The sequence below is a fragment of the Polyodon spathula genome, chromosome 6 (genome assembly GCF_017654505.1).
Source record: "Polyodon spathula isolate WHYD16114869_AA chromosome 6, ASM1765450v1, whole genome shotgun sequence".
NCBI classification, from domain to species: domain Eukaryota; kingdom Metazoa; phylum Chordata; class Actinopteri; order Acipenseriformes; family Polyodontidae; genus Polyodon; species Polyodon spathula.
Genome location: NC_054539.1, coordinates 22,552,891 through 22,571,720, shown reverse-complemented (window position 1 = coordinate 22,571,720; position 18,830 = coordinate 22,552,891). Strand labels below are relative to the sequence as shown.

Below are 18,830 nucleotides of genomic sequence, written 5' to 3'. Positions count from 1 at the left end.
GGGAGGAGGGAGGGAGAGAGAGAGAGAGAGAGAGAGAGAGAGAGAGAGAATAGATTTCAATTGTTTGTGTAGTGTTCGTCCACTCTGTGTTTTGTCCGTGTCTATTCGTTTTCTTTGTCTGTTTATTTTGGCGCAAAGTGCCGTGTCCTGTCTTTCGTTTGTTAAACCCTTTTATTTTACAATAACCCAGCGCCAGCCAGCGCCATCATCATTTCATTTCATCCGTCCTGTGTTTTGTGTATTTCATTCCTTTTCCTGGTTCTGACGCCGCCCACTTCGGCCGTCTCTGTGACAATATATATAATGTGATACAACCATCTGAAATTTATTTGTATCAGTTGAAAATGGTATTGCATTAAATGGCAATACTGTATTAACTATTTCCCATCTAATATTATCTTTACCCAAGTTTTAATAGAGGGTTGAGCTGCTGTGTTTATATAAAATATATATAAAATTCACGTATTACACAGAGCTCTTTTTCATTTGCAATTTTTTAAACTGTTGTGCAACTTCTGGTGAGGCAATAAATAAGTGCAAGGTATTTTTGTCATTCCTAACGAATACTAACATCTGATTTTTTTTGTATCTGAATACATGTCAAAAAATATTCGTTGGAATATCTGGATGTTTGTTCCAGTACTAATATAACTGCCTGTTGACGATTGACCTGAATTCTAACATGCACTGATTCCAAGCTGCTTGCCGCCCCCAGCTTTACTGACCTGATATTAATGAACTAACCATGTCACAAGAACGTATCTTTTGTTCTTGTCTTTTACTTTGTCAGACCCGATTGCAACATTGTGGTTTAAGTTCAGATGGCTTAAAACTAATAAAAAGATATATGGTGGGCTAAGTTGGCCCTTGGAAACACAGGAAATTGGTGCCTAAAGAGCCATAGTGCTTCGCCACGAAGGTTGAAGTCATTGTTAGCTTGGTGCAAGCACATCTGGTAACATTTTATTAAGTGTCTCTTGAATGTGTGTGTGGTAGGGGGCAGTTGGAGATGAGGGTTTATTTAAAAAAGAAAACATTGTCACTATTTCAAGAGTTGTTGAAAGATGGAAGGCTTCATAAGAACTTTTACTTCCTTTCGTTTGTATGGTATAGTTTCGTAGGATACATTGTCATTTGTAAATAAGTCACTGCGAGAAGTTATTGAAATTGAAAATAAATGTTTTGTTAAATCCACCCTCATGACAAGATGTACCTCCAGAGCAAAGAGAATATGTTAAAAATGAGAGATCAGCTGGCTGAATGTAATCTGTGTGTCTATTCTGAGTAACGGCACATTATTTCTAGTATCGGTTTTATTGGTTTGCTACACCCTTGCCATGTGACTGAAGGACTTGGCAACTAGTATTCCACTCTCTAAAATGTAATCTTTTCTTTGTCAGGGGCTGAGCTGTGTGGTTTTTCTAAGCTCTATGAAAAGGATAAATTGCTCAAGGTGATGGTGGTGTGGTTCTTCCTTGGTGATAGGGGTGACCTGCATTTTGTTTTTTGTGGCACATTTTATCTGTCTTCCCCATCTCTGTAACTCAGTGGTCAAATTGAGACCTGCAGCTGGCTTATGAGCTACTTCTCAAAATTCAGCCATGCTTAATATCTATGTCCATTCATTTCCAGCTATCATCAAGGAAGCTAGTTAAAATGGAGGCCTTCAGAAGTGCGTCATTTGACAGAATGGCAGCAATGGAGTGTTGAGGGAGACTCTCCCCACAGTTTGTGGTTAAAGGAGGTTAAAGGCTGTGGGAGAACTTGTAGACCTTCCTCTCCCAAAAGGTTTCTGTGAAACACTGTTGAAAAAGGAAAACTATTGTAAAATATCCTTAATTCAGTGATCGGTAGTATGTCTGTTTGGCTGACCAGTCAAAGAGGGGGATACGAAGGCCTTGTTACTTACTGTGCGCTGAGCATGTTGTTTGTATCGCCCTGCTGCATTTTCACCCTTTCCTATCTTCTCTCTCCTGCCCTCCTGTGCATGTTCTGTCCGGTGTCTGTTCTGCTGGTCTGTCTGTACCTGGCTCCTGTGCATGTCTCCTAACCCTAGGGAGAGGGAAGCACTATGCCTACTACAGCTATCGCCAGCAAGAAGGTACCGTAACCAGAATTCTTTCTTTACTTGTGTTTCCTTGTGTCTATATATTTAAACACTAGACTTTATTGGTAGGATTTGTTGTTATTGTTTTGCCAAAGTAAAACTCATGAGATGGTTTTGCAAAAGCTGGTAGACTGCAGTTGCTACAAAGTAATGTATGAGCTTGAGGAAGATGCTGTGTTTGCTGACCCCTACTTTAGGAATGATTTGGCCCTACAGTATTCACTGAACTTTGTCTAGAGAGTTATTTAGAGAGTGTTTTTGAGTGTCTATTAATTACATAAGTGCAGTTAATACAGACATGCTAGATTGTTGGCTGCAACATAAACTACTTAATGGATAATAAAATACCTTTAGAATATTTATTTATTTATTTATTTATTTATTTTCCATAAAAATCTTTAAATTGAAATCCTGAGTCAAAGCTTTGCCATAATAGCACTGATTGCGAATAAAAGAACATTTCTTTACAATACTGACTGATTGAAGGCGATTGATGCTTTCTATGCAAGTTATCAAAGTCTCAAGTAAGGGGCTTAATTGGTGGGCATTGAAGTACTGCAGTTTCCTATGTCAGGGTATCACACATCGCTCCCAGTAAGATTTGACCCTGTCAGAGCAGGAACCTCAAAACAAAGAGATTCATTTTAGAAACTTATTTTGTAGAGATGCAAATCCTGGGGTGATGTACCTTGAAGTGCATAAACAAGATATGTTTATATCCACATCTTATTAGACCTTGTTTCTGCAGATAAATACCTCAAAATATAAAAGCTCAGCATATTTACCTGTGTAAATCAGTTTGTCAATTAGTGCAGGTGACCTTTTAATGTATTCTTAAAATATAATTTCTCCTTAGAAGGCAGAAAAAAACAAACAAGCAACATGCGCTAGTCTATTGCAAATTGACAATTTTTACAAACATTATGTAAATACTGTACTTTATGTTTTTATTTTTAATATATATATATATATATAAAAGAATACACAGTGATTGTGTATATATGTGATTTTAGGTCACTTATTGAGATTTTTAAAGTGACGTAAGTTTTTTGTGCTATCTGTACCACCTGTATGAAATATGTTTGTCTCTTGCAGATGGGTCAGACTCCAGGGATAAACCAAAGCTCTATCGGTTACAGATGAGTGTCACAGAGGTTGGCTCAGATAAAACAGATGAAAACTCGATTCAGGTGAGGGGACACTATTCCCAATGGTTAAAATCTAGAAATGTTTTTAATCAGGTGTGCAGTGGAAAATTAACAGAGCAGAAACATTGACACTTCTAAGAATTGCTGTGCATGTTTGCTTCATATCTGCAGGGAGAGTTTTAATGATCTTAATATAGTTTGGCACAACTAATATCCTTTTGAGGCTAATGCATTTAATTGGACATCCTTCATACAGCCCTGTAACTTTGTAGCTCTTTTTTCATGCAAGCCACAAAAATTACAAACGGTTAATTTGATTCCAAATTTGAAATATGAAATTTGTTATTGCACTAAAACATATTTAGTTCCTGGACTGTTGGCGGTCTAGGGTTGAGAAGAATTACTCCAGAACAGTGGATCTCACACTTTATAGAACAAACCTCCCTATTGCAAAAACTGCTCAAGAACATTTACATCATAATCCAAAAATATACTAAGTTTGTTTAGAAATTGGTTGACATTTGGTTACACTTCAATACTGAGTTACTTCGTCTCTTCTCTGTCAGTTGTTTGGCCCAGGAATCCAGCCCCACCACTGTGACCTCACCCACATGGATGGCATGGTAACAGTGATCCCAAGTTTTGATGCTGAGACCTATGTTGACGGTCAGCAAATTGCTGAGACCACCATGCTGAGAAGTGGCATGAAGGTCCAGTTTGGGTCTTCTCATGTCTTCAAGTTTGTGGATCCCAGCTATGACCACGGGATGACCAAAAGGAGCATGGACGCTGGCCCCATGGTCAAAGGACAACGACACAAATCAGGGTATGTGTCGCACATTTACCAGTCACTGAAAAACAAATGATGCAGGGTAAACCTAATGTCCATGTGCTATATATGGGCTCAATGAGTAGTATAAAAATACAGTATGTTTAATGGGCAAAAAGCTACTAAATCAGTCAGTATAATTGCTATTGTTTAGTCCTTTTACTTTTTTTATTGTATTTTTTTTTTTGGGGGGGGGGGGGGGGGGGGGGGTTAGTATGGCTCCAAGAGCTGCACTGGCTAATGTTTCTATGTGTGCTTTTTTCCTGTACAGTCCTCTTAAGTAAAAGCATAACATGGTTGAAAGTGCAGTTATTTGGCCAGTTGTAATGGGGATTAAAGGAAAGGGAATTGTATGGGTGAAACTGTTCCATCTGTATTCCGTCAAAATGGCTTCTCCCAGGTCCATTCGTATTATTTGTGTAGAAATGCCAAAAACATAGGGTGGGGCTGGTTTGTGCAAAAAGCCGACATGGAGAGAATCCTCCTACATTCGAAGCTCCATCACTGATCTAAAAATAAACTATTTTTAGATCAGCGAACTCCATCTATCAATATGTGTCAGGTTTATGACACAGGAGCGCTGCTATTAAGATATCCCAGCTGCACATTCACACTTCCAAAGCAGTAAAATGGCTTGTACTGTGATTAATGAAAGCGCCATTTTCAATGTGAATGGTTGCAGAAATACGACTTTTGATAAGGACAGCAACAACATGTTTGCCAAGTGTGTGTTTCTAAAAACAAAACAAACAAACATAAAAAAATCATTAAGTGTTTCCAAACTGATCTACCTTAAAATGAAATGCTGTTCTTGAGAATGCTGTACCAGGCAGTGAAACACAGCAAGACATATTGTAAACATATCTGGTTGCTTGACCAAAACAGTCGCGCCTGCCTGATTTAATTATGCCTGAACTGTCAAGTGGTGATCGATTTGGTTTTGAACTGGAGAGAGAGTGACAGAGCGAGACCATATGAGAAATGCGTACTATTTGTTGTTTAGTTTGAAGGGGATGCTTAGTTAAAGAGCAGTAAAAGTCGTGAAATGAAAACCACAGCTCCAGCTTCTCCATTTTAAAATCACTATGTTTTTTTAAACTTCATGTTTACTTTTATATGGTTAATGTACGTCAATTATTTATTTATTTATTTTAACTAACACTAATTATTATTCTAATAACGTTACTTTACATATTAATAATACAGATTGCGTGGCAAATTATTTATTTTTGTATTCTTTTGGAGCATATAGAAGATAAACACATTGTAACTTTAAAAACATTGTAAAAGACCTAATTCTTACTGACTAAATGAAAACTTTGTTTTAACATTTTTATTTTTTGTTGTTCTTTGGAAACACAAGGTCGGTATACAAATACTGTGGTTGTGTTGAATTCTAAATCGTAAAACATATTGATCCCCTAACTAAAGAAAATGCCCCCCTAAAATTTTGGTAGGGGGCCAAATCAGCCCTCAATCATTAAGTCCTGGAGCAAACATTTGCATTTCAAAAACTATGTTTGTGTCTAGCCTCATGTGAGTTTCTTTTTCTACAAAGTAAATTTCAAATATTCTTCTGAAATGGCTCGATGCATCTGAAAGCATGTACAACTGCAGAACTTAGGGGGGCCTAGGTGACCCCCAGATCTCCGGCTTGATTTTGAGATTGATTTTGTCCCAGGAGTTTGTCAAAATGATCTTTGGGCACTTTCACCCATGGAATTGTAAATGTAGGAATTGTGCCAACGTTAAGAATGACTGACCAGGTGTGGGCAAGACTTCAGCTGCCCTGCAGCTATCCCCCTTTTAGCTCTATTCCAAAGATCATCACAAGACTTGCCATGCAAGGCACTAATATAACAACATAATGCAATGAATAGGAAAGTGGTAAAATACTCTGGGACAATAGATTCAAGTTAGTAGCATTGCAGCTGCTGTTTGTATTAATGATAACTTAAAAAAAAAAAAAAAAAAAAAAGTGGTGCTGAATCCACCAGCTCATTTTATTGCAGGGGTTATGGAGGCTAACATGTATTGTTGGGAGGGTCAAATAAGAGACTAAGTAGATCAGTGCAAAGCATTCTGCGTGCAACATTTGATTTCCTTTGCATAGGACTGGCAGATGAGCTCAGTACAATTACTGAAATAGCACTTTATTTTTTTTGCTCAGTCTAATCCATGAAGAATCAAAAAAACAGTATAGTTTGCTTGGTAAGTAGATACCTCATAGGGGTTGGATTGTTGTGATTGTACTGTCTGTACATTCATTTTGTTGGTATGGATTCTAGTTTTGGATATGCCATGGTTGGTATTTCTGTAATTCAGATTGAATGTGCTGCTGGTGTCTTCCAGGATCTCCTTTGCAATGAGATCTCAATGGGTTCTCATCATTTAAACATTCAATAATTTTTATTGAATATTGATATCCACTAATGCAGACTAAAATTAGATAGATTAGAAATGGATTACTATAAAGCCATTAATATTTTATTGTGTGTATGGGGGAAAAAAACACAACGCTTTTGGCACAAATATCAAGTTTTGCTAACACTACAAGCAAAAATAGTGAATATAGTATCTTAGATTAGAGATTGTAATGAGAAACGCAATAAAACCAATCAATTAAAAGGGTGTGGAAATGAGTTTCTACGTCTCTCAAATATTTCTGATGCGTTTAGATGTTTGTACGAATCAGAAAAGACAGATGAACTTTGACGCAAAGCATTCTTAATCATTCGGATGGCTTTTTTTGACTCTATTCGGGTTTCAGATGCAGAAAATTAATTTGCATGTCTGTGCCTATTAATCTCCTTTCACACAGAAGCGTTCCTGAAACAACATTTGAACTGGATGGGGACATCCACAGTGGGACTCCGCTGCCAACAAGCAAGGTAATGATGAGCATTGCTTTGGGTGTGCCTGGAAACGGTACCAGGCATAAGGACACACATTCAAAAACGACCTCCCGTTATCAGTCAATGTTACAGACCGTCAAGCCTCAACATCTTGAAACACCTCCTGGCGCTGATGAATAATTACGAGAGGATACACATTGAAACGGTATGGGGCTGCCCCCTCAACTCTCAAACTTGAAGCTTGCTTACAAGACAAAGCTCCCATTGTTGTTGCTCTCGCAACAATTTCTCTAAAAATGCATAGGAAGGACTTCAGACTCTCGTGCTAAAAAAAAATGTGTATTTCATGGACCCAAAATTTTAATAAAAATTATACAAATAAAATACACTTGTCTGTACCCAAAATTTTTGTATCACAAAAAGGGCTGTTACTCCACATTGGGCTGTAAGGAGCGAAGTGTAGTCTGTTTCTACTGAACCATTTGTTTTCACTGCAGACAGCTGAGGACAGATGAGAGGTTTTATAACTTCTGTGTTGCTGTGTGGTGTGTCTTTTTTTGTTGCAGAGTTCGAGCAGGCTGGATATTGAGAGATCCACCCTTAGCGAGCGTGGCATGGTGAAGCCCTTGGTGCACGGAGAACAGAAGCAGGACTACCGCAAGCAGGAGTCCAGGTGAGTTCCGAGGGTTAGAGATGTTCGTGTTGTTTTCTAAATTAGAGAACACAACAGCTGAAGTTAAATTGAAACCGAAAGCAAAAAGGTTTAACATGCATTGTAATGGAGGAAAGATCTCCCTGGTAGTCTATACTATTCATACAGTATGCTGTATCTGTCCAAAAACAGACCACCCATATAAAGATGTAATGTAAAAAATAAAAAAAATGTTACTGCAGTAAGAACTAATAGCTACTGTACATGTATAAAAAATGGGGTCTGAGTTAGTCCTACTTGCAATAACAGTGTGTTCTCCTTTGTTTGACTGCCTGTCTCTTCTTGTTTTGTATGTTATGTTAGTGTTTAAAGCTTTCCGGGTAAGTTATCTGAATGGTGCTGAAACAACTAAGATAACTGAGCCAATACAATACCCTACACTACCCTATAGAGTTTTGTCTTGTATAGGTAGTTACAGTAAATTTCCTCCATCCTTTATTCTAATATGGGCGGAATTACTCCTGTGATTCGCAGTCCAAAAAAAAAAAAAAGCATGACGTAGGACCCTGAGGGGAGGGTAAACCAGTAATACCAGTTACGGCTTTGTGTTGGCTTTGCTTGACTGCTGTATTTTTTGTAAACAGCAGTACAAGATGTTGAAATTATAAAGAAGGCTCACTTAATGTAAATCCCTTCAACTGTGGCCTGACCTAACTTAGTATGCTGAAACACTTACCTTGTTTAATTAGTGGGTGTGTGTGTGTTTGGCTTTGGACTGATTTGCATTGTTTTTTAACTGCTGTTTAACACCATGGGGTGCAGGGCATTTATTATATCAATTCCATACAAGATTACGGGGTATTACTGGGGTTTTTTTTTTCAGAATAAATAAACCAAGGCTTTTACTTCAAGGAAAATAAATGAATTTGAGGTTCAGTATAGAACAAGCTCAAAAGCTTATTATCTCTGTGAGGAGATGTATCTCCCTGGAGACTGGCATAATGTAGAGGCACACGCACTGTGTTTTTCCAAACAAAAGTTCCACTGCCAAAGTTCCACTGCTTTAATTTCTGTCCATACCAATGGTGCAGGTCAGCCACTGAGATACAAGGTTTGTACATTTGCTACACAGTAGTTTTTTTTTTTTTTTTTTTTTAATGATTTCTTCACGTTCTGTTCCTGGTGTTTAAGTAAAAATTAACCATATAACTGCCACATTATTTCAACCTCTGGCCATCATATTTTTGTGTCACCTTTTTGACATCAATTTTTCTCCATGTTTACAAACTATTGTCAGAGTTAACTTTCCCTTTAAATGATGCTTGTTTTTTTGTTCATTTTCTAGTTGTATAAAAAAAATAGGAACTCCTCTAGTGCCATTATACTTTTACAATGCCCTTGTAGCGATGAGAGAGAAAGGATAAGGCCCCTTTTAGACATTTAGCCTTGTCAGTTAAACCCAGAGGCATCTGATGTCTGTTGCTATAGTGAGGAATTAGATGAGTTGACTATATCTTTTTGTCAGAATTTGACAGCTAATGAGAGTGTCACTGGGAACACATCCAGGACACTTTTTGTAATACACTCGGCCATTGAGAATGTCCTTGAGTTTAAAAGTGCATTATTAGTAAGGATGAGTAGTACATTGAAATGAGTGCATTTTAGAAACTTCAAATTAAATTTAATCTGTCAAAACAACCTTTAAGAAAGTAGTCTTTAAATAATGTACTGTATGGGTTAAAGCTTTTTAAATTTATAGTGGTCCCATTAGATAGTGGTCTAAATAAATACAACTGAGCTACCAACACCTTCAACCTTACAATATGGCTCATTGCAAGTGATATTTGATCAGTTCTGCTAACAGGTGCACAGGGGCTCTTTGAAACCAAATACATACTGGAGCTGACTGAACACAATGCCAGTAAGCATGTCCTCATCAATAATCCAGACCTATGCTCTATCTGCACTGCCTCACTGTGAGTAGTAGAAACTACTGAAAGGTAGCAAAAAGGATAGGCTGCAACAGTTTATTCTTCACACCTTGCTGAGGAATGTTGTACAAGTGCTCCAAAGCAAGGCCTCTGGAGAGGTGGGCATCGGTAGACAGTGGGATTACTTTGCCCTATGTAAACTGGTTTATTGAAAAGCAACTTTCTCTCATCAGATCCCAGGATGGACAGGGACCAGAGCTGATGCTACCAGCTAGCATAGAGTTCAGGGAAAGCTGTAAGTAACACTGTCTTTCACCCCCATTTCTTATATTCGGACATGTCGTAGATTTGGAAAGATAATGTAGGTAGAAAAATGCAAGCTCTTGTAATAGAGTTATGCAATCATTGTGGAACTCCATTGTTCACTGTCTGTACAGTGTAAATTAAATGACCATACTATTGTACAGTATCTGCGGCCGAAGTGCTGGTAACTTTAAATAAACTGCCTCTGTTTTCTCAATTTACTGCTCATAAGTGCGTCTTTGCTTGCCTCCTCAGCCGAAGATGCCTTCCTCTCCGCTATTATCAACTACACTAACAGCTCTACAGTGCACTTCAAGCTGTCCCCCACATACGTACTGTACATGACCTGTCGCTACGTGCTGTCCAGTCACTATCGACCCGATATGAGTCCCTCCGAGCGCACGCATAAGGTGATAGCCATAGTCAACAAGATGGTGAACACGATGGAAGGAGTCATTCAGGTGAGTTCTCAGTGCCTGCTTGTTCACTTAAACACGACTAGATGGTACACCCCACAACTGTAGTGTTTTCCCCTTTAGATGAAGAAACAGAGCATTCTGCACTAAATGAGCACCAGTTTAATTGACCATCTTATGCACAGCATTCATTACAGATCTGCACAACCATATGTCTGTGTCTGCAGTTTTTAGATAGACTGATCTAATCTAAACCTAAATCTACCCCTAGGGTTCCTAAAGCTCAGTAATCGCGTTGGTCAGCCACAGTTTCATCTGATGCTCTTGGGAGCTTTTCTAAACCAGTGTGTTTGTGTGGTACACCAGTCTTTGTTGCTGATTGTTTAAAATGACCTTGTGTGCAGTTTTTCATACCTGTTCTTCAGTGGGATTCTGTGCATTTTTGTATTTATTTATGTTGTTCTGGTAATCCTAAGAATATGTTTCTGACATTTCCAGATTTTTAAATCAGATATTGCATTGTGTTCTTCTCACTCTTGTCCTCCCTATTGTCATTTAAACACTCTGGGATGCAAACTGAAACTAACGTGGGTCTCTTTATTCCAAATTTAAATACAAGAAAAGTTCCTTAATGTAAAAAAAGGGTATCAACGGGTTTTTTTTGTTTTTTTTCTAATGCTAACAAGAGGTAAGAACTGTGTTTTGAAATCTTGGTTAGCCATTCCTTAACATAAATGGCAAGAGAGGAGAGTAATGTTCTAGAACTGATTTAACGTTTATTTAATTTTTTTTTTTAAGTCGTCTTCAGTTTAAGTAATTTGAGGGAATGAGTCAGAGTACACTTGGACAGCCTCTGCAGCAGTGAAGGCAAAATAGTTTAAACTACCAGGTGCAGTCATCAGGGACACTCAGCTGATGTATAATTCCTTTGTATCCCACAGTGTTAATATAATATAAATGCACAAGAAACATATACACGTTCTGTATGTGTGTGCCTGAACATTTGTACACAGTTTTTCAGAAATGAGTTGCCAATATGAACCAAGTCGTACCAGTGTATCAAGTTTTTTTGCTTTGATTCTGAAATTTGGATGAGATGTACTGATAAGAGCCTCGCCCAGGCATCCATAACCTAGAAAAGTGCTTTGATGATGTTGCATGAATAGCCGCATTTCCTTTTACACAAAAAAAACCCCAACTTTTATGCTCGACACTGCTGCATGGAAGGAGCTTGTTATGATTTATTGAGAATTACAGAAATATAATTATAATGTTTCTCCTGTCTGGTACAGCAATATAGTGGTATTATTTAGTTCTTAAAATGGACAAATTCACAGTCTATTTATGACGGTTGATATATTTCTATTCCCTGTTCACTCCCCTTCTGACATTTTAGTTTTTTTTTAATGATGAGTGTCAAATTCCACAAGTTCTATCTAATGATGCTATATTTAAATACTTACATTATTGCACACATAGTTCATTCATAAAGTGTATGTACAGTACTGTAATACTCATGAACAGGGGAAATACAGGGAAGTGCACATATAGATTACATCCATTGTAATAGATAATCTCAATAGTCTCTCAATTAACTACAAATTGATGCAGCTGGTGGTCATTATTATTGTTTTTTTTACATCTGAGACATTCTGCAATTTGAAACTGCAATGACCATAAGCCATTAAGGTACTGTCTCTTTGCAGGCAGCCTTTTACAGTAGATGATTTCAGCTGTTCGTATATGCTTGTAATCTCTGTCAATGCCATGACTGTTGATGGTATCTTTCTTTGTCCTGCTTAATGTTTTCCTCACCCTTTTCTCCAGGAGATACCCGAGGGGGATCAGGTAGGATATTGCCTCTAGGAACAACCTAGCTCGGTCAGCTTTGCACAGTTTCTCATGCTTTTTTCCATATCAGAAACAAAAACAACAAATAAACCCTTCAGCAGTGGATTTGAAACAGTACATAACCCTCATTCAGCAACTTGGAACATGCGGTACTAAAAACCTTGACTGTGCAACTTTATTATCAGCATTCCATGTACTTCTGCTTAATGCACTTCAGTGTGGATGAGGCACAACCCAAGTTATTTTGCTTTTTATTTTCTAATTGTGTCTGTTTCTTCTTCTTCTTTTTGGATCTTGTATGCATAATATGGTCTGGGGCTATGTAGGGATGGATCAGTATCACATACTCAGGAGCTGGATTTTTTTCTTTAAAAAGCCAGAGTCTGTGTATCGTTTGGCAGTGGGGCATTAACATGCAGATTTACCAGATACAGTAATATACAGCTTAAACATTTAAATATAAAAACATTGGCCTCAATAATCCTAACCTAGAAAAAGCTTGAAAGAATCAGAAATGATTAAGACATTAAATGTGCAGTATATTATCATTTTTAAAGCAATTTTCAATACAAAAACCTGCTATTTTCAGTTAATCTGAGCGTTTTTAAATTGTTAAAGCATATTTAGTTCAGTTTCTTTTCACGCTGTCAGAAGATGCAAGGTTTCTAAAGTACCCAAAACTACTGGCTTGGAGTGTTAGAGGGGTTATATTAAACAAATGCACACCGTTTAGCAGCATAGAATCATTTTTACAGGTTGGAATCCACACTGGATATTTGTTTTCCTGTGTTAGTTAAACCTGTATTACTATAGTGGATGAATCATCCACTATTAGAAAGATACCTCTACTTTAAAAGTTTTCTGACTTAAGTGGTTCTGCATTTTGACTCCCAATGTATCCTTCTGATGTATTACCATTGAATTGTTTTATTATTATGGGTTTTGTCAATAAAGCAAAAAAGAGAATACCACATTGACTCAGGCTCTGATATGTAGAGCATTCCATTCACCGGGATTTCAGGTACTCTTAGTTAGTTGACAACACTTTTTCTTCTCCTCTTGACGGGTGTCATTATCAGTATACGTTGGGTACTTTAAATCTAAACCAAGCGCTTACCTGACAGTGCTCCCGATCGGTCTGCAGGAGGTATTGAACTCTCCTGTAATGATTCATATGTGGATATTTTATCTGGTATCTGAGGTTTTTGGTAGATGGCGGTGCTGGTCTGTCCCTGGAATGTTTCATGCTGGCGGTGCCTTCACTAGTGCACTCATGCAGTCTGTAACGCAGCCTTTCATCTCCACAGAAACAGAAGAATATTGCAGGAGCTCTTGCCTTCTGGATGGCAAACGCTTCAGAGCTGCTCAACTTCATTAAACAGGATAAAGACCTCACCCGAGTCACACTGGATGCTCAGGATGTCTTGGCTCATTTAGTACAAATGGCCTTCAAGTAAGAAACCATCAGTATACTGTAGGGTATAGGGCTTTTTAATGTTGGTTTCCATCAGGTTAAAACTACTATGTGATTCAAAATTGAAATGTATTAGATTTTTAAAAAATGTCAGTATATTGTAAATTGTTCCAGTTCCAGTATCTACTGATAATAAGATGATACTGTGTATCTCCCTACAAAAATAGCTGTGTCCCCAAATTAAGGCCAAATCAGCTTTCTAGCTTTTGGAATTCATTCCTGCAATAAACAATTATCCCATGGACTGAATAGTCCATACCCACCAGAGCATGTTAAATGTCATATTAGGCTCTATGTTGCAAGCACTAATTCTAAAAAATGTAGATTTTATATTTTTTCCACAAAATGGCGCAATCAGTTTAGTGATAAAAGCAATTAATTCAACCATCTGCTTTTATCATTCCTAGTCATTAAAGGAAAATGATGACCCTTACAACGTACAGGGAGGCATAATGGGATTTGGTTTGACAAATTGTTTGCTTCTGCTTCTGTTATTGGGCAGACATATGGTGCTGCAGTAATATTTTTTATTTGGCTCTCTGTTTTTCTTCAGGGCTAAGCATTGTCTGACATGAGGGCTGATGTCATTGTTGCATAACAGAAGCTTTGTGCACCTCTCAGGAGGCCTCAGACTTTGATGCTTACTCTTATCTTTAGTATCAGAAATGCCTGCGTTGATGTTACCCTAAACCCATGTTGAAGTTACATTTTTGTAGGCAGATATAGTATCTAGAAATGTGTTAGATTTTATTTTCAGATTTCAGAATTTGTCCTATTTTTTTGTTTTAGGTGATGTATTTATTTATTTTACACACAAAGCCATTAAGAGACACATACTAAGTACAAGAAAGACATTTACAAAGCTCTTGTTTTAGTGCCCACGTATCTTTCTCTGTCATATGTGCATATATCCAGTATATTAAAACTTGCACAAGTTTAACCCACTTGTAATCTGGAGTTAACCAGTTCTACCAACATCAGCCATCGCCCTTGTTAAAACCACAGGAAGTTAATTGATGATGTTATTCTTGCTTGGTTTTTGATACAACAATGTAAAATTCCCCTTAACCTCCAATAATTTGTGTACTTAATTGATTGTGGTCACTCTTTATAATAGTTCTAAGGGGGATTTCTAATCCAATATGCTGTTGCTCTGTGGTTTTAGTAACATCAAATCTAGTTGCTGTACAAGTTGTTAAAATGTTCAGATGTGAATGTGTTTCCATGTAAAAAATGTTTTCCCTTTGCAAATTGCATGTAGGTCACTTAGCAGTAAAACATATCCGAGGTTTTGCTGCCCTCTAGTGTCTTGTCTTTATAATTGTATTTGTTTTCTGCTGCTGATTTAAAATCCACCTTTGATCCGAACAAAAGGTTCTAACATTGAGTGGCAGAATTGTTACCCTCCACCCCCAAAATCCTCAAAGGTATTTATCCTAAATCTAAGTTTGCAACACAATAGTTGTTATTCTTGGCTAGGGTGTGCTGGATGGAGTTGGTGTTAGCTTTACAGGGTTGTCAAGGAAACACAATTAAGCTGCTGTTATTATATTGGTGATGTTAACCTTGTGCTTTAATCATGCAGTTAATGAAGAAGGAGAGCCTAACCTTTAAAAACATTGACACAATATTTCTTATTTTACTGAAGATGGGGCTTCAGCCAACCCCATCTGGCAAACTAAAATAATTAAAGCAAAATAATGAGACTTTTTTTCTTCACAGTTCTTTATGCATCCTCTCCTTACTAGCAAAGCATATCTTTTTTGTTTGCACCATCTCCAAGAACGCTCACGTAAATGACTGTGACTTGGAGTGAACTTCCAGACTAATACAAGAGCGCTCACCAGTGATGGTAGTGCAGGGTACTGCGTGAATGGCAAGTGTTGACAGGTGCATTAGTGTGAAGAAATGCTTGATTTCTTGCTGTCATTAAAGGCAGCAGGGTTTGACCTCTTTTTCATCAAAGTCTAAGTGCTTGTGAAAAATTAGGAGAATACTTGTGTATTGATTGAAAAATGGACTGACTGACTGGCTCGACGTTTTGTTTCTTTTTTTTTCGATTCTTGGAGATTGTTTCACATCATGGTTGTTGTTGTTGTGTCAGGAAGTAGCAAGAGATCCTGCCACTTCCTCAGCTGAAATCCAGTCAACCCTGTTTGTCTCCCCCCAGGTACCTGGTCCACTGTCTGCAGTCTGATCTCAACAACTACATGCCAGCATTCCTAGAGGACCCAGAGGAGCAGAATCCACAGCGACCCAAAATAGGTAACAAGTGCATATTGGTCTTTAATAAGGGGAACAGCAGACATCAATTGCAAGGTGCCAAATGGAGCCAAATCTACTGAATTCAGGGACCTAGAACTCCAAGACCCTGACCCATGTTACTCTAAAAAGTAAAAGCGTATTCAACTCAAATGGCAAAAAATATATAAATTAGAGAAACTTGGAAAATTTTCTGTCTACTGTACCCATCTAGGTTTTTCAAGCTTAATAGATTCAAGCTATAAAAAGGCTGAATTAAAGCATGCTGATTTTAAAATTACAGTGTGTGCGTGCTGTACTTTGAAAATGGAGCAGATGCAAACACAGCTTGGTGCCAGTCACAAAAATGCCACATGGGTGCTTTGAATTCGTACAGGTGTAATTATAGAAAAAACACCTTAGCTCACTCAGCATTGCAGACTGGTTTAGAGGGAAAACACTCCACTTAATTTGTGGGAACAGATGTAACAAGCTCTGGACTTTTGCCAGTTAAGTTGTCTCTTGTGATTTTTTTGTAACCACTTAGGACCTTTATGTATCCTCTTAAGCATTATACAGTTTTTATTGGTAATACAACCTTTTGCAAGGTTAGAAACTTAACAAAACTGTGGTACTAGTCCAAAAGACGAGTACCTTTTGAAACCTGCTAGTCCTTATGTGAAGTGCCTACGTTTTAGAATCAACAACAGCTGGGGTCCCTAAAAATATCAGGCTTAAACTTTATTTTCCTAAAAAAATAAACTGTTATAAATTTATATAAATATATAGATTTTTTAACAAAGGCACCTTAGTAAACGCTTCTACAGATCAGATCAATCACCTGTTTGCACCTTGTTATTGAGAGATTACTGAGTGACTAATGTACTGTGTGGTGAGAAACTGACAGTATTAGACAGTTTGACAGGAAAAATTCTCTCAGCTGTGTCACCTTACCGACCATGAAGCTATTATTATTATTATTATTATTATTATTATTATTATTATTATTATTATTAGTCATTTTAGCAGATGCTTTTATCCAAAGTGACTTGGAGACTAGGGGGTGAATTATGCATCTACAATTGCTGCTACAGAGTCATTTATAATAGGACCTCGTTTTTACATCTCAGTTGTAGGACAGAGCACAAGGAGGTTAGGTGACTTGCTCAGCGTCACAGACAGTGAGTAAGTGGCTGAGCCATGATTTGAACCGGGAACTTCCTGGTAACAATTCCAACCTACAATAACTAATTTACTCGCGTACACACACGATCTTCGCTAAAGTCCCAATTTAAAGACAGTATATTTCACTGTAGCCCTCCGGATAAGATTGTTAGCTAGGTGACTACATTTTAATTTATTTTTTATTTTTTAAATTAGCAGTGGGAGAAACCGCTTCAGCAAGTACAGTAGAATCTGCCAGAACTGACGGACACTGAATTTACTAGGTTGGATTCTAATGAGAGCATAAAAAATACAAAACAACGAGGGAAATGCAGATTTGCTCAAGAAAGCGGGGGGACTTTGTATCAATGGATTTGAAGGATCGCCTTCTGATTTGTCAGAGCTGCCATTTAATGTTTTGCTATTACTGTGTATTGTATTGCTATTATAGTAAGAAAAGGGTGTTTTTAAAAACGTAATTTCAGCTTCCAATCACTTAAAATATGCTGACGATAATGTAAACAACACCAAGCTACAGACAGCGAGTCCCAAACTTCAAACGTGTTACTGTTGTTAATAGCTAAGAACTCAACTTTGTTATGGCTATTTTGTATTATGTTTTAAGCAACATATTACGATAAAGTTAATTATGGTAATTGTTTGTTTATTAGTTTTAAAATGTGGCTTATTTCCTGACCTCGTTAATAAAACTGGCCCGCTTTACTTATGACATCTTTTTTTTTTTTTCTTTTTTTTGTGGTGGTGGTGGTACTTCAAAGATGCAACACGTTTCAGTAAAATCAAAAGCCCAGTATCCCCCAGAAAGGGAGAACACAAATGTAAACATCATATTAAGTGGGGTTGGCATTGCAGGGGAGATGAAGGGAGATTTCAGTTCTGAGTGACTGTTTTGTAAGCATTATGAATGCTTATTCACCACTGCTACAATACATTAGAAAATTGACTGCATTTTTTTTTTTTTTTTTTTTAAACGCAAGACTGACTTTAGAGTTTATGTGTACATTTGTTTTAAGTACTCGCCCAGAGGACTACTGAGACACAGACATCAGCTAGTCCTCATCAGATTTAATTTGCGTCAGGCAAGCAGGAGTTTCTTACATTTTTCTTACTGTTTTGCATGAAATGTCATGCCGTAGTCTTTTATACATGATGAAGTTTCTCTGTTCATGGAAAAATTTAGAAAATTTGAGCTGGTAGGTATTTTTAGAATTCCAAAAGGATCCCTCTAGTGGCAACTTCTGATAATTACACTTAGCTGGTATGTTACTTGCATTAAACATGTCTCAACTATGACTTCTGACCAATAAACCATACCTGCAAGCCATTGAACCTTCATCCAGTTTTTAATAGTATAAAATCTGTAGTTATGCACACCTGCAATAACTAATTATTACATTTCCCTCAGTAATTCAATATAAATTACAGAAAGTGAAGTTATTCAAATGATTCTTTTTTTTTTTTTTTCCTAACAGAGGATGTTCTGAACACCCTGACAGGCGCCATGTCGCTGCTGCGTCGTTGCCGAGTGAACGCCGCTCTCACCATCCAGCTCTTCTCCCAACTCTTCCACTTCATCAACATGTGGCTTTTCAACAAGCTGGTGACTGAGCCCGACTCAGAGCTCTGTTCCCACTACTGGGGGGCCATCCTCCGCCAGCAGCTAGGATATATCGAGGCCTGGGCCGAGAAACAAGGCTTGGAGCTGGCAGCTGACTGCCACCTAAGCAGAATAGTTCAGGTCAGTGCTTCTAAAAGCTGCAGGGAACCCCCTGCTGGTTCACTTTCACATTGAAATATCGTGGCTGTATTAATTAGCATAACCTGCTATTTACTTTAGT

General features: G+C 37.7%; 1 protein-coding gene across 12 annotated transcripts in view; it reads left to right on the top strand.

The window, feature by feature from the left end:
- Window positions 1-18,830, top strand: part of afdna (afadin, adherens junction formation factor a) — a 121,030-nt gene that overhangs the window by 69,758 nt on the left and 32,442 nt on the right. For 6 of the 12 annotated variants that reach the window (XM_041252561.1, XM_041252559.1, XM_041252560.1 and 3 more), the window contains exons 9-19: window positions 2,057-2,101; window positions 3,203-3,297; window positions 3,822-4,081; window positions 6,906-6,975; window positions 7,506-7,612; window positions 9,756-9,817; window positions 10,081-10,286; window positions 12,069-12,089; window positions 13,400-13,545; window positions 15,737-15,831; window positions 18,465-18,730. In XM_041252561.1, coding sequence (XP_041108495.1) covers window positions 2,057-2,101; window positions 3,203-3,297; window positions 3,822-4,081; window positions 6,906-6,975; window positions 7,506-7,612; window positions 9,756-9,817; window positions 10,081-10,286; window positions 12,069-12,089; window positions 13,400-13,545; window positions 15,737-15,831; window positions 18,465-18,730 — 1,373 coding nt within the window. The remainder of the gene's footprint in view (window positions 1-2,056; window positions 2,102-3,202; window positions 3,298-3,821; window positions 4,082-6,905; window positions 6,976-7,505; window positions 7,613-9,755; window positions 9,818-10,080; window positions 10,287-12,068; window positions 12,090-13,399; window positions 13,546-15,736; window positions 15,832-18,464; window positions 18,731-18,830) is intronic. The other 6 variants (XM_041252563.1, XM_041252553.1, XM_041252562.1 and 3 more) reach the window with 3 other exon arrangements.